This window comes from Hoplias malabaricus, chromosome X2 (genome assembly GCF_029633855.1).
Source record: "Hoplias malabaricus isolate fHopMal1 chromosome X2, fHopMal1.hap1, whole genome shotgun sequence".
Classification (NCBI taxonomy): Eukaryota; Metazoa; Chordata; class Actinopteri; order Characiformes; family Erythrinidae; genus Hoplias; species Hoplias malabaricus.
The window spans coordinates 18,624,337-18,647,050 of NC_089819.1; the positions used below are offsets into that span (position 1 = coordinate 18,624,337).

The 22,714-nt window shown below is 39.8% G+C and overlaps 1 protein-coding gene across 1 annotated transcript in view; it reads right to left on the bottom strand.

The window, feature by feature from the left end:
• LOC136676376 (neurogenic locus notch homolog protein 1-like) overlaps window positions 1-21,470 on the bottom strand; it is a 45,487-nt gene extending 24,017 nt beyond the window's left edge. The window contains exons 1-9 of the mRNA XM_066653327.1: window positions 21,224-21,470; window positions 19,536-19,608; window positions 5,961-6,223; window positions 5,195-5,533; window positions 3,303-3,425; window positions 2,825-3,058; window positions 2,030-2,185; window positions 1,051-1,236; window positions 258-371 (exon numbers count right to left, since the gene is read on the bottom strand). Of these exons, the coding sequence (XP_066509424.1) occupies window positions 258-371; window positions 1,051-1,236; window positions 2,030-2,185; window positions 2,825-3,058; window positions 3,303-3,425; window positions 5,195-5,533; window positions 5,961-6,223; window positions 19,536-19,608; window positions 21,224-21,281 (1,546 nt within the window). The 5' untranslated portion in view covers window positions 21,282-21,470. The remainder of the gene's footprint in view (window positions 1-257; window positions 372-1,050; window positions 1,237-2,029; window positions 2,186-2,824; window positions 3,059-3,302; window positions 3,426-5,194; window positions 5,534-5,960; window positions 6,224-19,535; window positions 19,609-21,223) is intronic.
• Window positions 21,471-22,714: the final 1,244 nt, after the last annotated feature.

The following is a 22,714-nucleotide window of genomic DNA, read 5'->3' on the forward strand; positions in this document are numbered from 1 at the left end:
AATGAACCCAGGGCTTTGTGTGTCTCTTGTGTGGAATATAGGGTACTAAAAACCTAACAATATAACCTAGTTACACACAGTTACAGAGTGAATATACTCTTTTCAGAGCTAGACAGTAAATCTGGCCAAAGTTCTACCTTTACTCCTGTATGGATTTTCTTAACATTGGGCTGTGGCAGGTAAAGCCTGCTGGAGGGCAGGGATTACATTTCCTCCCTTAGTGTTGTCCAGGGGGTGATCGACCCCCTCATGCTCACCTGTGGGGCACTCGCACTGGAAGTTGTTGATCTTGTCAATGCACTTCCCATTGTTGAGGCAGGGAATGCTGGCGCACTCATCAGTATTGATCTCGCAGAACTTTCCCTCATAGCCTGCCAATTAGCATGGAAAGATAAGCTTCAGTGCCAGCAGGAGAATTCACCATGGCTTAGCCATACACACAGATTGTTATTTCTTTTTGTGTAATAAATAGAGGATATATGATGATCTCTGTGTTCAGGCCTGGGTGTATTTGTTTTTGAAAAATACACAGTATATAGTTTGGAATCACCACATAATATATTTTGTGACTCTAAATTTATTATTAATTCATATTTTGTAAATATGTAAATATGCAGTACACATTAAAATGTTTCTCAGAATTTTCGTGCAAAATATTAAACATATAATAGTCTAATATAACTTTTTTCAATACCATTCTGTCAAGACTTTTTTCCAATTATGAATTGCTTACAGTTACAGTTCCATTCATCCTTTCCAACTACATGTAAAGTTATCCACAGTTAGTACAGAGATATATGGCTTAATAACAGACAATATACAAAACAAACTTCAAAATGACTCACTCCTGTATCTAATGTTGTCTGTGTGCTAGGACAATAGCAGGCAACATCTCTGCATCTTTTGTGCAAATCATTGTGCAATATTAAATATTGACACTCTGATATAGTATAAATCTCATTGCTCTGAACAGCAGTGTCTTGTGTCTTGTGCTATTACATAAATGTCAAACAGCATCAAGAAAGCAAATAAACATGGATAGTTGTTTACCTGCCATACAGATGCAATGGAAGCCTCCAATTTGGTCCAGGCAGGTAGCATCATTCTGGCATGGATTGGACATGCACTCATTGATATCTAGCTCACAACGTGCCCCTACGTAACCCTGCTGGCATTTACACTGGAAGGAGCCTTTGGTGTTCAGACACTTTCCTGCATGCTCACATGGGTTTGCACCTATAGGATCATCCAACAAAATCAATTGTTCAAATTTCAAAATCAAAATTCAAATGTCCAATCACAGAACCATTTATAGACAATGAATATTACACATTCCATGACTCTACAAAAATACAAACATACACTCAGCAGCCATAACATTAAAACCACCTGCTAAAAAACGCACTGACCACTTCCATTAGGAGATTCCATTGATATGAAAGACCATATCTGTTCTAGAAATATGTTTAAGTAATATCATTAAATTCAATATCAGAACATAACATTTTCAGTGTAACATTGCCCAGAATATCCCATGCTCCTATTGGCTTGTCTTTGTCCTACAGTGCATCCTGTTTTGCCATCTTTCACATAGATAATAACCCACACACGCCCAGCCGTCCATGTGATGTAAAGGAAGTCTGTGGTTCATCAGACCAGGCCACATTCTTCCATTTCTTTATGGTCCAGTTCTAATGTTCACAGGACAAGTGTAGGCACATTCAACAGCAAATCAGGGTCAACATGGGTACTCTGACACCTTTCAATCATTTTAATTTCAATCGCATATTACTGACTTTTGCACAGTAGCTCTTCTGTGGGATCAGACCAGACGTGCTTTGCTTTCCCCTTTTGGTTCAATTTACTTTTTGTGCTCGTGAACCTGTGGCCAGTTAACTAGTTAATTTGTCGTTGTATTTACTCTACCTGTCAGTGGTTTTAATGATGTGGCTGGTCACTGTGCAGATTTTAAAAAAAAGCCTGGGATGTGTTTGATCTTTAGGAAGAGACAAGGTAGTTGTGATCTCACCCAAAGAGCATTCATCAACATCCTGGTCACAGGCTGAGCCAAAGTAGCCCTGAGGACATCCACAGACGGCCTTGCCACTGACAGGGTTGGTATCGCAGTTGGCGCCTTTGTGACAAGGATTACTAATGCAGGAATCATTCAAGTGGCAGAGCAAACCTAGATAAAGAATTAGAGGATACAAAAAGAGTGCATTTTTATATAAGTACTATAGCACAACCATTTAAAGGTAAAGAGCTTTTTACTTTCAAATAAATGTCTGAAAACAGGATTATAGATCTATAATCCTAAATATCTTTGCACCAACCCTATTATAACAGTTTGTCCAGTTAATAAAAGTGTTTAAAATGTTTAGTACTTGAAGTAGGAGTGGGCGATATGGCCCTAAAATAATATGATATTTCAGGGTATTTTGGCGATAAAAATATTCTTGATTTATGTCAACACACTGAAAAATACTTTTATTAATTTCAAAAACACACCATTGCAACAAAATATATGGTGTATTAATATTATTCATTCATTCATTGTCTGTAACCGCTTATCCAGTTCAGGGTCGCGGTGGATCCAGGGCCTACCCGGAATCATTGGGCATACATTCACCAAATTATGTGACCAAAGTTCCAAAGTCCTAAAAATGGTATTTGACACAGCCCTAGACTACATTTATTGCAGATTTGATTGCACTTAAATCTGCAATAACTTTCCCATTACATTTCAAACATTATCAATAACTATTGTGAGAATGTCTATTTTTGCCTCATTATACATAGTAAAACTGGAACTAATTGTTCAAACCTGTGCGACCAGGAGGGCATTCACAGAAGAAGGAGGCCACGCGATCATGACATGTGGATCCTTTATGACAAGCAGCATTTATGCAGTCATCAATGTTCTTGCTGCAGTCATCACCCGTCCAGCCATTCACACAAACACAGTTGTATCCCCCCTGGGTGTTCAGGCATGTACCACCATTCTGACAGGAGTTGGGCATCAGATCACACTCGTTGACATCTTCAGTGCAGAACTGACCTATTAGAGAATGATGTGACCTGTGAGAATGATGACGGCTATATCTAAGAACACTATCCAGAGGAAATATTAACAATTCAAACACAGATTTGACATGCTAACGTCTTTCTATAAAAATATTTACCAGTTGATTCAGTTATTATTATTTTTTTTAAGTTAGTATCATGTGTTTTCTTTTTATGCAGAATGCAAAATATGACATAGCAAATAAAATTAACAGAAAATACACTGGATGGACTCATACCTGTCCATTCTGGTTTGCACTGGCAGTTGTATGTGTTTACCCCATCTACACATGTCCCTCCATTAAGGCAACGATGGTCTGGACAGTCATCAATGTTCTCCTCACAGTTCTGACCACTAAAACCTGAGGAGAGGGATATTGTGGCCTGCTTACTCAACATCTCAAAACCGTTGGGTGTTTATTTAATGCTGTAATGGAACGATACATGAAACAAACACCACATATACAAACCATTCTAAACGTCCAAACTTGATTTTGCTAAAAGCTGAATATTTCTCTTATCCTTCAACCAACCTTTAAATATTTATATCAGCTGTACAAAAGACTGAATGACAGGTTTTCAAAATAAGCCACTAACGTTCTATTGTTTCACACTCTAAACAAAAGATGGGGAGTTTGTGAAACTCACTGTTACATTCTAAAACAGTCGTTAGCGTTCTTGCGGTCAACTGCCTTTCTTTTCTGGGAAGAATAGCATTGCCAGGTCTCAAGTCAGAGACACGGATGACAATGGAGCCAACTGACACTAACCACAGTTTCCTTTGATATTTTTGCAGAAACATCAGCTAGGAAACATCCCTGATTTTGTACCTTAAAATCTTTGTTCAATAACAAGTATTATTTCTTAAACATTCATTCATCCGTTGTCTGGAATCACCTATCCAGTTCAGGGTCGCGGTGGGTCCGAAGCCTACCCGGAATCACTGGTTGCAAGGCGAGACACTCACACATTTGCAACTATAGACACTTTTGAGTAGCCAATCCACCAGGTATTCATAACCTTTTGCCATAACTATGTAGAGTATGTCTTTTTATGAATATGTAACTTATCATAAAAGCTGGGAATTAAAAATGATGTGTGTCACCTTTGCTTTGAATAAGATCCTCCTATCACTTTAGGTTTGAGAAAGTTTCTCCTATAACCTTAAGTTTGACTGAATTGGTCATGGCTCCATAGTTGGTCCAATGGACATTAGTGATGTGAGGAAAATGTGTGTGCATGTGTGTGTGTGTGTGTGTGTGAACCAGCCGGCAGGAAAGCGTTACTAGTTATCATGAGGAAGTGTCTGAACAACAACATCCTCACTGTGCTGTCTGAGGTATGAGGTAGAATGTTGAGCTCTCTCTCTCTCTCTCTCTCTCTCTCTCATTCTCGCACACACACACACACACACAAACACACACACACACACACACAATAGGAGTAAACTGCAAAGGCTAGAGTCAGGCTGGACTTACATCATTCTGTCAGGAGAATATGTTGGGAGAGTTAGCCTAGCCCCAGTCCCATACCAGTGGGAAACACTGACACTACAATCAGTGTTTGATTCTGACAACACACTGCTATCTTTTGTCTTAGAAATAAAAAGAACACACAGCAGATAGTTACCTGAGGCAAGGCTCGAACACACAACTACAGGACCCTGGGGCTGTATGACAGCGACACAACCTGCTGTGCCACCCTGCCACCCTATGACCCATGTTGTGAACCTTATTTTTTCAATCATGTGTGTGTGTGTGTATGTGTGTGTGTGTGTGTGTGTGTGTGTGTGTATGTGTGTGCTGCTTAAAATATTAGCACGCACAACTGAAAAAATGGTTTGCATGTTTCCCTCAAAAAGGTGACATCCCATTTTAGGAATAAGTTCTGTTTTCTTTTATATTTGCCTCTTAAGCTTCAAAATTCCTACAACAGAGTTTAAAACATTAACTGTATATGAAATTATTATAATAAATATAGAGCTCATTCACTGACACGCTCCCATCTATGGGCATTACCTGTTGTGCCACTTTGCAGCCCATGAATATAGAGTTTATATAGTTTTCAACTTGATATAAATAATCATAAATAAATCATATTTTGGTGTAGTCAGCAACACGTTTGTGCTCACCTGGCAGACAGGAACACTCATAGTTTGTGTCTCCTTTCTGGACACAGGTTCCTCCATGGAGGCATGGTGAGGGACTGCAGGGCTGGTAGAGAGTTTCGCAGTGTTTACCCGTGTACTCAGTGGGGCAGTTACAACGGTAGGTGCCGACCTCATTCACACATGTGCCACCGTTCTTGCAGGGAGAAGGGCTCAGGGCGCACTCGTTCACGTCCTGTTTGCATGTTTCACCGGAGAAGAAAGGTGTACAGGAACAGATGTAGTTGGAGTCAAATGGGCTGCACTGACCTCCATTGGCACAGGGGTTTGAGGCACAGGGGTCTGCCTGCTGACAGTGTTTACCTGTAAAAATTTGAATATTCCTGAATCATTCTCCATTTATAATCAAATATATATACAACAGATGTTGTCACAAAGTAGTTTTACATATATATAGTATTAGACAATAAATCAATATCATGTAAAAAACATCTCCTTCCAAGTTGAACAAGAAACCTTGAGGAGAAACCAAGACTCAGAAATGGAACAGAGTCACAGTACCATCACATAGGTCTAGTGTGCTGATATAAGTGTTGTGGTGGTGGTAAAAATAATATTGGTTAAGAAATAAAATCATGAGGGGTCCCCTGCAAATGAACTTTAGTGTTGGTTATGGTGGGTGTGCAGCAAGTCTGGGTCAAGTATAGAGTATAGACTTTAGTGGCCATTTTATGAGCAGGTATAACAGATTACCATTTAGTACATATTTGTACATTATTTGTGTTCTTACCAGTCCAGCCTGGAGGACATTTGCACTTGTATGTGCGAACACTGGTGAGTTCACACGTTCCTCCGTTTCCACACGGTGAGCTGCGGCATGGGTTGTCAGTGGGAGTAAGGCAGCGAGGGTCCATGAATCCCAACTGGCATTGGCATACAAAGTCCACTTTGTTGTCACGAATAGAGTGCTGGCAAATACCATAATTCCAGCAAGGATTGGGGAAGCAGGGGTTAGGGAATTGGCACAATGATCCCAAAAACTTCTCTGGACACCTGAAGGGAAAAATATTTACATAAAAATAAGATCAATTGTATAAGTTAATGAAATGAAATGAAACATAACTGACTAGCCAACTACATTTACAATTACAGTACCATGTGATCACAATTATAAAACTATGTTGACATACAATTCACAGCACCAAGTAATGTACAAGTTTATCAGAGACCATAAAGACTCAAGAGGGCCCATTTGAAATACAAGACAACCACAAAAAAGGAAAAAAGAAAACACATACATGATTACTGAGGTTACAGCCCAAGTGCTAGATGGTGACTGAGGTTACTACCCATTTCCCACACACCCAGTCATTACAAAACATGAAAGACAAGCAGCTTTGCAATGTGTGTGAACTAGAGAACAACCAACTGCAAGATACTGACAATATGAAGACTAATTAACCAGTATCCACTTTTATACTTATAAAGTGATTGTGTACCTCCTGTTTATTTGAACTCATCAAGCAAAAATTATCGAACATGTCATTTTCTGTTTGTAAATGTCACATTAAACAATACAAATGCTGTGAATGATATCGTCACCTCATCACCTGGAAAGGAAGGTGAATTCTACACAGAAATCAATGAACAGATTTTTTTTCTGAATGTTATGGAATTCCACACTGCCCATTGTAGATTCTGGCTCACAGTTCTAATCCTGTTTCAAACAGTTGCATGAAAAGCAGCCACCCATCATCAGCTCTTAGAGGAAAATTTCTGCATGCCTCAGCCTTTCTCCAAAATTCATTCACTCAAAGGACAAGCCAGTGTCTATAGCAGCCTTTGAACTCAGGGCTAACATTATTAGGCACTTCAAAGCACCCTTTCCACCATCTCTATATCTTGTATTCTTCTACAGTAGAAGCTTGTCTAGGCATCAGTTAGAAGCTATAAGGAAAAAGGGACAGCACAGCGAAAAACTTTTTTAAAAGACCCATAAAAACTTCCTAAGAGGGGTTATCCTGGGTTGGCTCAAGCTCAGACATTTGTCAAACATAACTAGTCTGGCACAAAGTGGGTGTTTTCCCTGCACTACGACAATGTTGAAACAACCTTTTGCTAATGGCATAGGCACATAGTGGCTATGGAATACCTAAGCCATGTCTTTGGGCCCTGGGGGCAGCCTGAGTGTCCCCTACACATTCCCCATGCTTTATTGCTCTCTGATCACAACAGGGCCCCAGGCAGGGATGGGGGAGCTGTGTTTTTACTGTGTCTCTCCCAGGATTAGGATAGCCAATAACCTAAAACCAGGAAAAGAAAACACAGGGGACTAAGAACCAGGCACGCCAAAACCATTAAAAGGAATGGTGGGAATTGCACCTCCATGTACTTACGCTACCTTTCCTCCAATTGTCCCTGTGCCATTACAACACACAACAACTTATTATACTATATCCCACTATTCTGTTATCCCACTATTCTTTACACCTCAAGAGTTCAAAAGCCTGAAGTATAAAGCCTTGTGTTCCTCTCATTTCAACTCATAGCTAAAACATGTACTGTCGATACAAGAGGCTGACAAATTTGTCTCTTCTACGTTGGACTACTGCAATGCCCTGCTTTCTCAGCATTCCAGTAAAAGCCTAAATAAGCTGTGTTTGTTCCAGAAAGTTTGAACATACTGATCAGGTTTGACCAAGCAGGTCGCCTATTTGTGCCTGGAATTATTAAATCTACTGCAGAGGGAAGAGTCTATTCATACAGACCCAAAGCTTTGAAATGATCGTCCAATTCCTGTTTGGGACTCAGAATCTGTCACTGTTTTATTTTATTTTATTAATTCATCTATTCAAGCATTTGATAACTACGTTCCCATTACATAAAGGGCACAGATCAAGGGTTCATAGACATTGTGGTAATCTGAGATGTCTGTGCTGTCATCCTGCTGCTCTTGCGCAATCTCTTAGGTTTGTTGATGGTGGGTGGAGGGGCGCTGATCTCTCTGGGAGTTCTCATGCCTGTGCTGCCTTTCTCTGCCTCTCCCTTTTTAGTTACACTATTATAATGAGATCTGCAGGAGGTACAGCCATAAGCTAATTATTCTTGTTGTGTTAAGTCACCCCAAATCAAACATCCAATGCCAGAGTGGGTCACTTTAATACCACCAACTGACCACTGAGACTGGGCCATAATTAGAACTGTTCATTCTTTACCTGTTTCAGACTGTTCTTTGTTAACAAAACTCTTAACACACTCAGAACATGGTACAATCTTCATTTGTACTGGTCTGTGTTTATAAAATGCCATTGTTTACACACTGGGAAATAGTTTGTCTTGTTTGGGTGTTGACCAGATGAGAATGGGTTCCCCTTTGGAGCCTTGGCTTCTCTCAAAGTTTTTCCTGATGCTTTGATTTATTTTTCCTTGCTACTCTCAGATTGTTTACTGGGGCTAGGACTGGCAATTCTGTAAAGCTACATTCTGACAACAGCAGTTGTGAAAGGTTCTCTATAAAGTAAATTCAATTTAATTTGTTTTTATAATTGAAGAACACATCCCGGGGCGGCACGGTGGCGCAGCAGGTAGTGTTGCTGTCACACAGCTCCAGGGACCTGGAGGTTGTGGGTTCGATTCCCGCTCCGGGTGACTGTCTGTGAGGAGTTGGTGTGTTCTCCCCGTGTCCGCATGGGTTTCCTCCGGGTGCTCCGGTTTCCTCCCACAGTCCAAAAACACACGTTGGTAGGTGGATTGGCGACTCGAAAGTGTCCGTAGGTGTGAGTGAATGTATGTGTGTGTCTGTGTTGCCCTGTGAAGGACTGGCGCCCCCTCCAGGGTGTATTCCTGCCTTGCGCCCAATGATTCCAGGTAGGCTCTGGACCCCCGCGACCCTGAATTGGATAAGCGGTTTCAGATAATGAATGAATGAATGAGAACACATCCCAAGCATATCTGAGTTACAGAATGTTTCTGAAAACACTTTTACTTTTCAATGGCAGTAGATGTGAAACATCAATGTTCTTATATTTTACTCAAAATGGAAAACCTCTTATTTCATGACTAAATATTAGCTTTGAAACATGCTGAACACACAAAGATACTAAGATGCAAAGTCAGCCTATTTAATCTTTTACATCCGCCTGTTCCATTGACTGTAGTTTAGCTCTGACCACAAAATAAGTAGAACTAGAGCCCTCAAAACATTTGTACAATTTATCCATTGTATTTTTTGTATATGTTTTTAAAAACTGATTTAAGCTGAGAAAATGATGTGGACTTTAGCATTACCAAAGCTACAAAAAAGCAGTGGAAAAACTAAACTGTTCAGGACGTCACAGAGAGGACAGTGATGTTCTGTGCTGGAGTATGTGGCCTTGGGGAGCAGGTGCGCATGTTAATGAGTGGCCAGCAGCTGCTGGTTCTAGCGCCCCCCCCCACCCCCCACTCCCCACACACACACACACCCCCACCCACTCTCCACTCGCCTCCTGTAGCCCCTCGGCTCAGGAGAACAGGGTGGTCGAGGCTGGGAAGGCCCTGAATGGCGTTCCTGCAGCAGGAAGACTCCATCAGAAGAACCATTGTTCCTGCAGCCATTCAAGACCCGAACTGACCATGGCCCGGGCGCCTCTGTTCTCTCCTCGTGAGCATTCAGTTCAACCTCCTTCTCCTCCTCTCGTTTCCCCTCCCATTCCTGCCTTTCCCTGTAGACCTCCCCTCCAAAAATGTCCATCTTCACAACCTCAGCCTTTCTTTTAAAACTGCTTGTCAATGTAATGGGAAATATATATAACATGATGGTACTAAGCTTTTGGGGTGTAAAGGTTTAAAATGTTATTATTATATACACTTTATTAACATTGAATTCAAGTATTATATTTGTATGCCATATGTATTTATTCACTGCTTTAGAAGTAATGTATTCAGAAAAAAGGGTCATGACAAAATTTCACAATAACATATCCTCATATTATCCACCCTCTCCTTCTTTGTAGTTACGGCTCCTCAATTATGACTTCTGTGAGGCATCATCATGTTCCTAACTCCTCTTCACTCCCCAAATTCTTTGGTTCTCACCACAAACTCAGGAGTCACTTCTGAATGTGCAACACAGGGTCAGATCTGAGTCACATACCAAAGGACAGGACTTACTGTCCCTGCACTAATCTTGACACATTTTCCTGTTTCCTGATCCTTTATGATGATAAAAAAAACACTATGTTTAAAAAACACAGTGTAATTTATGTATTTAAAATCACATTAATACATAATAATGCATCAAAGATGCCTATATGGGCACTGTGTACACAGTTACCTGCATACAAACATACATGTGTGAAAATGTCAATGCTAAACCCATAAATAAAATCATACCAACTTTAAAAATGATTCATGCCTACCAGGAATGACTGGGTTCAACGAACACAGGGCGCCAGTCCCTCAAAGGCCACCACACATTCCTCAAGTCATTTATGAACACTATTTTCACAGCCATTCCACCTACCAATGTGTGTTTCAGAGATATATGCGGGTTTTGAACCCACAACCCCAGGTCAGTGGTTGACTCTGATACTACTTATTGTGCCACTGTGCTTAAGGTTAAACATATAAAATAATATATTGCATACTTCTACAGGGCTAGAAATGCAATAAACACATTCTTTTAGCAAAGTAACCACAGGTAGCCTATACCTTCTGAGCTTCCAGAGGACAATAAATATATCAATACTTTAAAAATTACACTGGGCCTAGCTGGCATTAGCACTATGTCTGGAACCACAAACTTCTCCAAAATCATTCACATGGGATTTCGCTGTTGTCATTTATGTTCATAAATAAGGTTAAATACACTTTTCAATACAACTTTTAGAAGAGGTTTAGGAGACATGCCTGTTACATTCTACAAGCTGAACACTCAGATGACACAAGGACATAGAGTCAAGTTTAAGAGATTTGTGGAGAGACAGAGGGGAGGAGCCCATGGTCTGAAAGGAATGTAGCCGTTTACACTAAAAATTCACTCCATCCTGTGTCCCCATCCCTGACAGCACTCCTCAGTGGAGACTGCTGGCAGCCGCACTTCACAGAGTCTAGAGAAAAATCACACCAGCTTTGAAAAGTCCACTTGCCCTGTCTGGCGAACACTCTCAATTCTGGTGGGGATATGAAAGGCAAATACATAAAGCATGGAGACAGCCTCTCGTGGCTTCTGCTAGTAAAGCACACATGGGGAGAAAAGTGGTTGGGGGGAGCGCACACAGAGGAGTTGAGCTTGGTTTAAGACTTAAGAAGTAAGTGGTCAGCACAAAATCAATCTTTTAGAGCAATGAAGTGTGTTCATGGAGAATATATATAAACGTAGGGACCAATAGCCCTCACATATTTTACTTTCAACATGAGGAAAAATTAATTAGACAAGTTAATTCACAAAATCATTTTGGGGTCAAAATCTACTAAATCATACATCGTGTAAACTTTTTTTACAGACTCCTCTGTTGATCAAGAGTGTTATTACACCTTTACTATGCACTGCAAAGAAATCCTTTTGTCCTCTTCACCACTGAAGAGATTCCTTTTCACTGTAAACACCAGTAGCGCATGGCAACAGGTCCCTGCCAGTGCCATAATGCTGGCCATGGCCAGAACAGATGTTATGCTGACACCTGACCCTTAGCCAGATGAAACATACGGGGGGAGTTCGCTGTTCCAATCCCTGTGGTCTGATCTGCCATCTATGATTGAGGACATACAGTGAAGGAGACAGTCTCTCACACACAAAGTTAAACAATGACTCAGATATCCTTTTCAGACTAAACTCTTCCTCTCATTGATGGAGGAAATGTGTGCAATGCTTTAAGAAATGTTTAGTTATTTCTCAAATGTACACAATGCTCCCCTTTTCAACTAGCTTGAGTTTTGCTCTGAAACAATGAGCATAATGTACACCATCCAGCAAAAATTTGGAACCAACAAACCAGTCCATCATATGGCATCACACACTCAACGTTTTGGACTCTCTTGAACAGTCAATCAACTGATCATCATTTTGTTGAACTGTGAGGGTAAACCTGGTCACCCAGTGGAAACCCACACAGACACAGGGAGAACACGACAAACTCCTCAAAGAGAATGACCTCACTCAGGCTTTGAACACACAGGACCCTGGAGCTCTGCAACAGTGACACTACTTGTTGCACTCTGAAGCAAATTCCAAAAGGTAAACATATATGAAACTGTACTTTTAAAAAAATATCACAGTTCCAGGATAATAAGCTGAGGCTTTCATGATTCTATTTACTGAGATTGTGGTTTTAGTTTGAAAATTAAGTTATTATAAAGTATATATCCAGAATTCATTCATTCATTCATTGTCTGTAACCACTTATTCAGTTCAGGGTTGTGGTGGGTCTGGAGCCTACCTGGAATCTCTGGGCACAAGGCGGGTATCCAGAATTCATAACTCTTCCAAGGTGGAGATTAAATGTGAAGGAAAAAAAACTTGAAAAAATGTGTTTGTGTACATATAAAAACACACTTTAATAACTATAAATATCTATCAATACTTTAATAATAACTCATGCTGATTGATGCACTTGCCTGTGTTGTTTCTGACACTGTTTGACAATATGTTATCGATAAATAAGGACAAATGAATGGATTGGTGTGTAACAGTATACTATTAATTAATATCATTAATATTAATATAGATAATAAACATTGCTGTGCAATGCAATAAGGACACAAGAGATGGAAGGCATGGATAAGGGAGCAGGATGTGGATTAGTGTGCTTCTATGGTTTCTATCTACACAACTTCATAAGAAAGTTTGTCTAAAATTACTTACCAACTTCAGAGACGTGTTTGATGATTTAGGTGATTGGTGCAAAATTCTTATTGGTAGGTTATATGTTTATTTACATATTAGCTACATTAGAATTATAGTTCAACTACAAAACCTATGAAGCAAACTACAGACCTTACCAATCTCACTTCATCTGCAACACTGGCTAGAGTGGAAGTGGATTAACTTTTCCTTTAACAGGACCTCACTGTTCAGCCCATTCATAAACATATGCATGACCAGTGATTGTTATTTACAGGTTGTTTAACACATTGAATGCAACGCTCTAGTTCTTCAGTGATGGTTGTAAGTGGAGGTACAGACTTGCAGACCATCGGACAATAAGTTTTAAGGTGCTGTTTTTAACACTGACCTGAATTTGCATCTTTTAAGCAGTGACAGAACAACACATCAGTAGTGCACTGGCTTTTAATTCCTCATTTCCTGCTGCTGGGTGTCTAACTTAGAGCCTGGACTGATCTTTATGAAAAGATTGCCTAAGGCTTCTCTGCCCCTCTCTGTAATCACTAGGGGAGACCTGTCTTCCAAGGCCACATCTGTTAGTGTTCATTAGAGCCATGCTTATTTATCCCTGTTACTGAAGGACCCCATGGGAAAGGCCAGCAACCCCAGGGATAGAGCAAGGAACAAGCTTTAGGGACTCAATTGGGCACTAATGATTGCTGCGTCTGTAGCTTTTATGAGTCTGGGAACTACATTAATGTTTTCAGGTGTCCTTCAGATCACTTAAATAGTTTGAGTATTGCATCTGACAGTTCTGGATATTCAGAAAGAAGAACATGTAAAGGCATCCAAGATGTAACACTTGTTGCATAGCCTCATAGCATTTGTAAATTGTGTGTGGTATTTTTTTAAGGCAGCTGTCACTTCTACAGCTGAATGGTTTAAACCACAAGCACTGTGTATTTAATGTATAGCAACTAACTGCCATTGTACAGTATGAATACTATGAATACCTTGATAGTGATCACTTGTAATGCTATGTTCCACAGACAGATGGCTCAGGTCAAAAGCATCAAATAAAAACAACACTTCTGATTTTTTTTTTTTTTTGCTTGCCCAGCTGTGCATACAGAACATGATCCACCACACTGCTATTACTGAATGTGTGATCAAAAGTTTTGCAGAATTCCTCAGAGAATATGAGCGTGATCAGCCATATCAGGTTTCTGCATCAGGACACAAGCCAAAACAAGTCATTTCCGTCAATCACAACCTTTTTTAGACGAAAGATTCTTTTAAAACATAAGCCTTGTGATATGTTAATAGATCCTGCGCCCTGTCTTCCCCAGCCATGGAAGAGTGTTTCCTGTATTTCAATGCAGAAAGGAACTCAGAGGAACTCATCCTTGACCCTGTAAACAAAGCTTGCATTGAAGCCCTTGTGCTAAGACAAGAGGCTGCTTTCATACAGTACTTATCACATATGCCCAGGGACCAAGACAACTGACCATTTTGAATGCTTACACACACAAATAGATCGTTGTAGCTCTGCTCAAACACACTAAACATATTTTCAAGTCTATTAATATACAGTCACTTTTGGTTGCCTTAGAAGCTCTTCAGCTGACTGTTTGAAGATAAGTATGCCTTCCTAGCTTGGAACATTCCGGTGTTTTTCAAAATCTTTTACAACATATCACATCTGTGTTGTGCAGCTGATTAAAAAAAGACATGAATTTCATCATATTTCCCTGCACTTAGCACAGAACTGAATGACACATGAGGAGGATTGTGTTGCAAAAACTGTAGCAACTCTTTATATATGTATATATATATATATAACCGATCAGCCATAACATTATGACCACCTCCACAGAAAAGAACTTTGTAGTGCTACAATAACAGACTGGAGTCCATCTGCTGCTCTGGATACATTGCTTGACCATTTTCACCCTTCATTTTAGAATGGACAGGACCACCACAATTCAGGTACTCTGTTAGTATGTTGTGCCAGTATAAATGTCTCAGACCCAGCAGTGCTGGTGTAGTTTTTTTAAACCCTCAGTGTCACTAATGGATTGAGGATAATCCACCAACCAAAATATATCCAACCAAAAGCATTCTGTGGGCAGTGCCCAGTGACCACTCATGAAGGAGTAGAGGATGACCAGCACTATCTACTTTCTACATACGCACCTGTCTCTGAATTTATATCTGCAAGGTGGACCAACAATATATGTGTGTCTAATAGTGTGGGCAGTAAATGGACAGTGTTTAAAAACTCCAGCAGCACGACTGTGTCTGATCCACTTGTATCAGTATGTACAAGGGCAGTGAATGTAGGAACAAGAAGCTGATCATAATGCTTTGGCTTATAAATTTACTTATATATAAATAAGGCTGTATTATACACCACAGCATCTTTCAGGCAGAGAAGTGTGTAATAAAATGCAAAAAGGTAAAACCGTATATACTTGACCCACAGGCCTCAAAAACACATTAACTGTCAGCCAAACTTTCCAGCAGGAATCAGGCCTAATCCTAATAGAAGAAGCTCAAAGCAGCTTGGACAGGATTTTGAAACAGTAGTTCTTGCCAACTTCAGGCCCGTCAACTTTTCAGCATCCCCTCAGAACCCTGGATCTCTCATCTCCTTGTCGGACTTTAAGCCCCTTCGTTCCAGCCTTCTTCTCCCTTGTCCAGTTTTGTGGAATTCAACTCTCGTAGTTGCTTTCCTTTGCTGTCATCCAGGCAGACATTTGGCCTTGTCTGTGATAACTGAGCCCTCTGCTACTCTGTCTCCTTCCAAACACCAGATATGAAAGTTTGACATTCCTGGCATGGCAAGCGAAGAAGGAGTAATACATCTCTAAAATGTTATCTATGTTATACTGACTGACAGATACCTGACATGTAAGCACGTCCAAATTCAGCAAATAAAAATCTGCTTTTGATAGAGAAACCATATAAAACAGCTGCTGTTCAACTGTTTTACTTTCAAAGCAAAAAACCTAATGACTGATTTAATTTAGGTGATTCAAGTGTATATGATATCAGCAAATATAAATAAATAAAAAATCCCTGGATCAGATAACAGTGGAAAACAAAACAAATCTGGCTTAAACTAGCACACAATTTGCATTCAGCATGAGAAGTATTTAAGCCATATTTCATATGTTTCAATCTAAGAATTTTATTTCTTAATAAGAAGTTTATTTAAAAATTTTCAGATACCGGAAATGTAAGTATCAGCCAATAATCAACATTTCAACACTTGTTTGTTGGCAAATGAACAGTCATATTTTGTATTAAGTATTTAAGAATCACTTATTGCCATTGCTTTATGTTTTTTTTATTCATTCATTAATTATCTGTAAGTACTTATCCAGTTCAGGGTCACGGTGTGTCCAGAGCCTACCTGGAATCATTGGGCGTAAGGCGGGAATACACTCTGGAGGGGGCGCCAGTCCTTCACAGGGCAACACACACACTCACACATTCACACCTATGGACACTTTTGAGTCGTTGACTTTGCATCTTAGTATCTTTGTGTGTTCAGCATGTTTCAAAGCTAATATTTAGTCATGAAATAAGAGGTTTTCAATTTTGAGTAAAATATAAGAACATTGATGTTTCACATCTACTGCCATTGAAAAGTAAAAGTGTATTCAGAAACATTCTGTAACTCAGATATGCTTGGGATGTGTTCTCATTCATTCATTCATTATCTGAAACCGCTTATCCAATTCAGGGTCGCGGGGGTCCAGAGCCTACCTGGAATCATTGGGCGCAAGGCAGGAATACACCCTGGAGGGGGCGCCAGTCCTTCACAGGGCAACACAGACACACACATACATTCACTCACACCTACGGACACTTTCGAGTCGCCAATCCACCTACCAACGTGTGTTTTTGGACTGTGGGAGGAAACCGGCACACCCAGAGGAAACCCACGCGGACACAGGGAGAACACACCAACTTCTCACAGACAGTCACCAGGAGCGGGAATCGAACCCACAACCTCCAGGTCCCTGGAGCTGTGTGACTGCGACACTACCTGCTGCACCACCGTGCCGCCCTATTTTGTTTTATTTGTATTTAAATTGTATTTAACTACAAATAAATTCAAGATTTTAGGACAAAATTTACATTTGTTATTATGTAATATTTAATATACACTATGTTAGTGCTGGGCGATATGAGTGCAAATGATCATCCCGATTAATTGTACATTTTACCACGATTATGATTAATGAATGATGAATTGTTAGTGTTCGAGGTTGACATTCAAAGTAACGAGGCTTGTGCTGTAAATATGCTCCAGTATTAAATATGGGCTATTTTTCTAATGATGCTGGGAGCTTGTTGCTCTCTTGTTTTTTGAGCACTGTCAAAACACAGCACGTCCAACCCACAGATGCTGTGTTTTTCTTTGGTACGAGCTAGGTTGCTTTGATGTGGCAGAATCACGTGACTACAGCTTGGTATTGTGGTTTTAAAAGCATAGTACATGAACACACAGTGGGGACATAACAGAATAATAATAATCAATATAGACAAGGTTACGTTGAGTAGAAGTTCAGAATGTCAATTTCGATTCATTTTAGGTTAATTGCGCAGCTCTACACTTCATGTTTTACAACCACATAATTGTTTAGAAATAATTGTTATTGAGATATTTTTCAGCTTTTCAGTATCAGAACAATTGGTCACACATATCATTCCAGTACTAAAGGGAAAGTGTATAATATAAAAAAGTCATGTTTAGAAATCTAAAGAACTTGTGAAATAGTTAAAAATAGTTAATTTTATGGATGATCATACCAAAAACATCTCATTTGCATAATGCATGCTTTCCTCCACTGGCTTTCATTCTTTAACACCCAGAAACCTGCTTTAATCATTAACAAAAAGCAAAACTTTTCCATGTGAATAATTGCTTACTAACATCCCAAATGACCCAAACAACAAAACAAGCGTGCTTCCAAACTCTGTTAACCAGGAGCACAATGACTGTCCCCACAATGGATCTATTTGATAGTGGCACAGGGTGGTCAAAACTGACCTCTGAACTTGCTGTTTGCCAGGGTTGGCCAGACATGCTGCGGGCTCAGTGGCCCGTCCAGTCGTAGCAGCCGAACAATACATGAAAGACAGCAGACACGGTAAGTGAGTGTCCCGGGCGGGTGGGTGGAGCAGCACTGGTCGTATCTCCATGTTTAATTAGAGGAGTCTGAGGGTTAGCAGGGCACAATGGTGGCTTTGTGGCCCAACTGCAGCAGGGAGGCTGCCAGACAGAATTAAGACATGGCCCCACGCCAGCGTGGACCCATGCGCTAGCGGCCCTCGAAAGGAGGCCACAAACAGTACAGCCGACCCCATTTGAAACTGGCCACGCAGATAACTCCCTGATAACAAGAAAGAAGACACTGCTGCCTATGGCCAAACGTCTGTAACTCTATCCCACATTTAAATCTCCACTGACTGCAGGTAGGAAAGTTCAGAGGACAGTCAAAAGTCACTATGGCTGTCTCTGTGAATTATATTAATAATTAAAAGTTTAAAGAAGAAACTTTTTTTTTTTAAAAAGACCCAAAATAAGTCAAATGTAATTAATAACTATAATAACTTTATAATTCTCTGATTTGTCAGAACATTGATTTTTTTGCTGATGACTTAAGCTTAGTAAAGTTTTATTAATAAATAATAGCAGCCATAAACCACACGCTCATGAGGAAATCCACCCAGGTTCAATCACATAAGAAACAGAGGGTTGGGTGACAAGTTTTTGTACCCTTGACTCATTCAAGTCATGAGAGTGAAGCTATGCGCTCTAGGGCAAGTCTGCTTCTTTGTATATTCCTCCAGTGCATTGCTGCCAATTATGAAAACATCCAGTCCAATTACACTCTGCTGCCATCTGTCCTTCTAATGTAAATCACACAGAGAGAATGGCCATTCAACAGGGGACAAAACACCAGAGTGGGGACAGGGGCACACGCGGGGGGTAGTGGGGTGTACAGGCATTCTGGGAAGCCTCACACAGATTAGTCACACAGAATTAATCTAGGACCAGAGAACAATGATTGTAGAGCTTCTGGCAAACCCCAGCTGTCGCTTCATAAAAGAAAAGAGAAACAAGATTTAGGACTCTGTGAGTCTCTAAGACTTCTGCTAGAGAAGTGGCCCATGTTAACAAACAGTGTGCTGAGAGATGGGGACAGAGGAAAAGCCCAAGTCCCACCCTCCATCATCATCACCATCACCATCATGCCCTAGGGCTTGTTTTCTCTTCAAGAATGCACATTTGCATGCTGGAGAACACGGAACACACACAGTGGTCAAGGTTGCCTTGTATGGCTTCACCTAAAATGAAGGAATTCAGACACGCCACTGCAGATTTCCCTCAGCAAAATATCTGTCAGTAAACTTAACGTGAACAATTCCCTATGCAACACAATCAAACTGACTCAAAACAGTTAAACTGGAAGGACACTAACCGACGCAAAACTTACAGGAAGGGTCATACATGCGTCAAGCACTTGTTGGGTTCATACTTACTTGCATTCTCCTCTTCCATCCAGAGTAGGCACGCACGTACCTTCGTTTAGGCATTTCTCAGAACATGTCAGACCTGCAAACACAAGACCTTCATTTAGATGCTCTGTCTGACTTGTAAATGTTAAAATGTTTTGAGCATGTTTCTGAATGCAGTTTTTCAAGTTAGAACTAAAGGTGCCAAAATGGTTTTGGGGGTGAAGTCATAGAAATCCCACTTTGTGGTCTTTAAGAACGTTTCAACTGATTCAGTGAGGCATTTTAAAATTCAACCTATATTTTCTAAAGTAATTCTTCAAGAAGTCACTCCAAATAACCCTCCCTGTAATCTATACGTTTAGGAGCATATTAAATGATATTTCTATTGAAACCACAATTTGATAAATGACCAATATACAAATCTTAAACAAATCCTTCATTTTTCAACAGTAAAAAATTCTTAAAAAGTTTTAAGAACAGGCATTTGGCTTACTGACACAGGGCGTGTTATTTGGCAGTGTGTTACACTACATTCTCGAATAAATGCCCAGAGCTTAATTTATAAAAAAAAAAAAAAATCAAGCTTAAATCTCACTTGCAGTATTGGTCTGAAAAACCTGCCCAAACCTATGCAACAGAAAAGAATAAAGATATGCCTTTTGCTTCTCTCACTTAGTTGCAGCCTGTTGAGTGGGGAATTATAAATGTAAACAGTACTTCACATTGGAAAGAAAATCAAATGCCAATGGCTTTGACCCTGCAATGAGGCAAAAGTGTGAGTAATAGCACCTTAAAGAGATATTTGTGAGTAGTGGGGTCTGACACCACACTGGCAGAGGCATTTTTCATCCTGCAGCTGTTCCCAAAGAATCTACTATATTTGGCTGGTAACACGGACCTGTTAAAACCGTGTCTCTGAAACTCAAAAGCTGTACCTTGAAAGTTTTATTTTTATTATTACATTAATTCGTGTGTTTTTTTGCTGATAGACAAACCACTAGCCACACTGAAGTTTTCATTACAAAATGTGCGTTTCTGTTTAGTTTATTATTATCATATTCGATTCTACAGTTCTACTATATTAGCTTAAGGCTATTAATTTTAGATTCGTAAAAGCAGGATGACCGTTACAAAAAAGCGGGAAATCCTTTCCAGAGCCTTCTAGTATGCGACTGTTTAAGTATGATTAAAAATGCTTCAATATTAATTACTGTATCCTTCCACAGTCTACAAATTCAAACATATGCTCAGCACCTAATTTCCAGCTTCGGAGCAACAAGTGTGTTTCTACAGGTTCTGTTAACTTGCCCTAGGAACTTGTTTTTTGTATGAATAGTGTTTTTATATGAATTACTGCCCTGATGTACTTTACATAAGCGTATCTGCGCGTCAACAAAAACACCGGAATCTATCTAAATAAAGTAGCTTTAAATAAGTTAATACTGATATCAGTATAGTTTAATCACGTCCAAATCTCTCAAGATTTTTTTATTGAATCCTAAAAAATACCTTATAGATTCTTTACACACATTGTGTTGTAATGACAATGTTGTGATGAGAGATAGTGCATTTACAAATACCAATACTGCTCAGCTAAATGACGGTAATCACTGTGCTTAAGTGCCAAAAACTCGTACTGTAGTGTATATTTAAATTACCCTACAGAGCCAAGAGCTAAAAGAGTATGTGTCAGTGATGTGAAGTACCCTTACCTTTCGTTAGGGCAATGAGCGATAACAGAGAAGTTAGTTTCACGAAGAAAAGATGCATTCCTTCTTATGAATTTATTTAAAGTTGTTGTGCGATTCCGCGCAGGGTTTAACATAGATCCAACATTTGTCTTCCTCGAGAAGAAACTCAAATTCGAACAAAACCGAAGGCACGACAGATGATTAGATCCAGAAATGGCACTTTTCCTGTCCCCAACTAACTCCGTGCGTGTGACCTGGCCTCAACAGTCCTCAGCAACATGAATGAGAAGATGCGTTCAAGCCTCCATGCTCCCTGTGCGTGTCGAGGGGCGACCATTGCAGCGTGGGTGTTTTCCCCCACCCGTTTTCCGGCATACCACGCCCATCTGTGTTGCGATTGATCAATGCTTCAGGTAAATAAGTACTGATGGACCAATTCCTTTTCGTGAATCCCAACTAACTACGCGCAGAAGGCGGGACTTAATCTGAAAACTGGTGTGAAAACAGTTCACTCATTAATGTGAAGTCCGAAGTAACAGTGGGAAAAACACGCCCACTTCAGTTCAAAATATGCAGGCGGGGAAAGTGGCTATACAAAGTTTGAAGTGCTCTTTTCTCTTTTCACATTGTTTTATTCGAGAGAAGTCTGACTGGTAGGATGTAGCAATATTAAACTATGCTGTATTAAGCAAAGATATTTTATATAATATGTCTATTTTGAGTAGTCCAACAAACCATGGGAAGAAACCAGAGCACCTGAAGGAAACCCACGCGGACACGAGGAGGACACACCAAATTCCTTCCAGGCAGTCATTTGGAATAGATCTCGAACCCACAACCCAGGAGCCGGAAGCTGTGTAATAGCCACCCCCTCGTATAAGGGTGTTATTATTTATGCAGATTAACCGTTCTGAATATTAAATCAGTGAAAAAATAAATTCAATTTAAAATAATTTCACCACAAAATAAATCATTTTTGAAAATCAGTTACACTAATAAATTATTTTAAATTATTTAGTCAATAATATTTGTACTAAATGAATATGTTTTCACATTCTACTGCTTCTTCTGATTGTCCTGGAAACTTTCATAGATTTTAATGCAAGAATTAAACTTCACTGAGGATGTCTAAGGTCATGCACTCAGGATGCATAGGTAAATATATATATATAAATGAGTTTTATAAATGAAACACTTGATCACATTTGATCAAACACTTGACTAAATGTTTAAGGCTATCAATGTCACAAAAAAACATTACTCATCTACTAAATATGCTAACGGGCACAAAAAGACTTTCAGGTTTTTATCAGCAATACAAAGCAGATGGAGCCCCACCTTAATTTACATAATCTTGAAGAAAGATAGGCTTCCAGTAAGTGACAAAGCTCCACCATAAGCACGTTATTGTACTGGAAATTAAAAATATTGCATAATTTGATGATATACTCTGCTAATTTAGAGCTAATCAAACTATCACATTGAAAATTTATCTGACTTTTATTAGCTTGC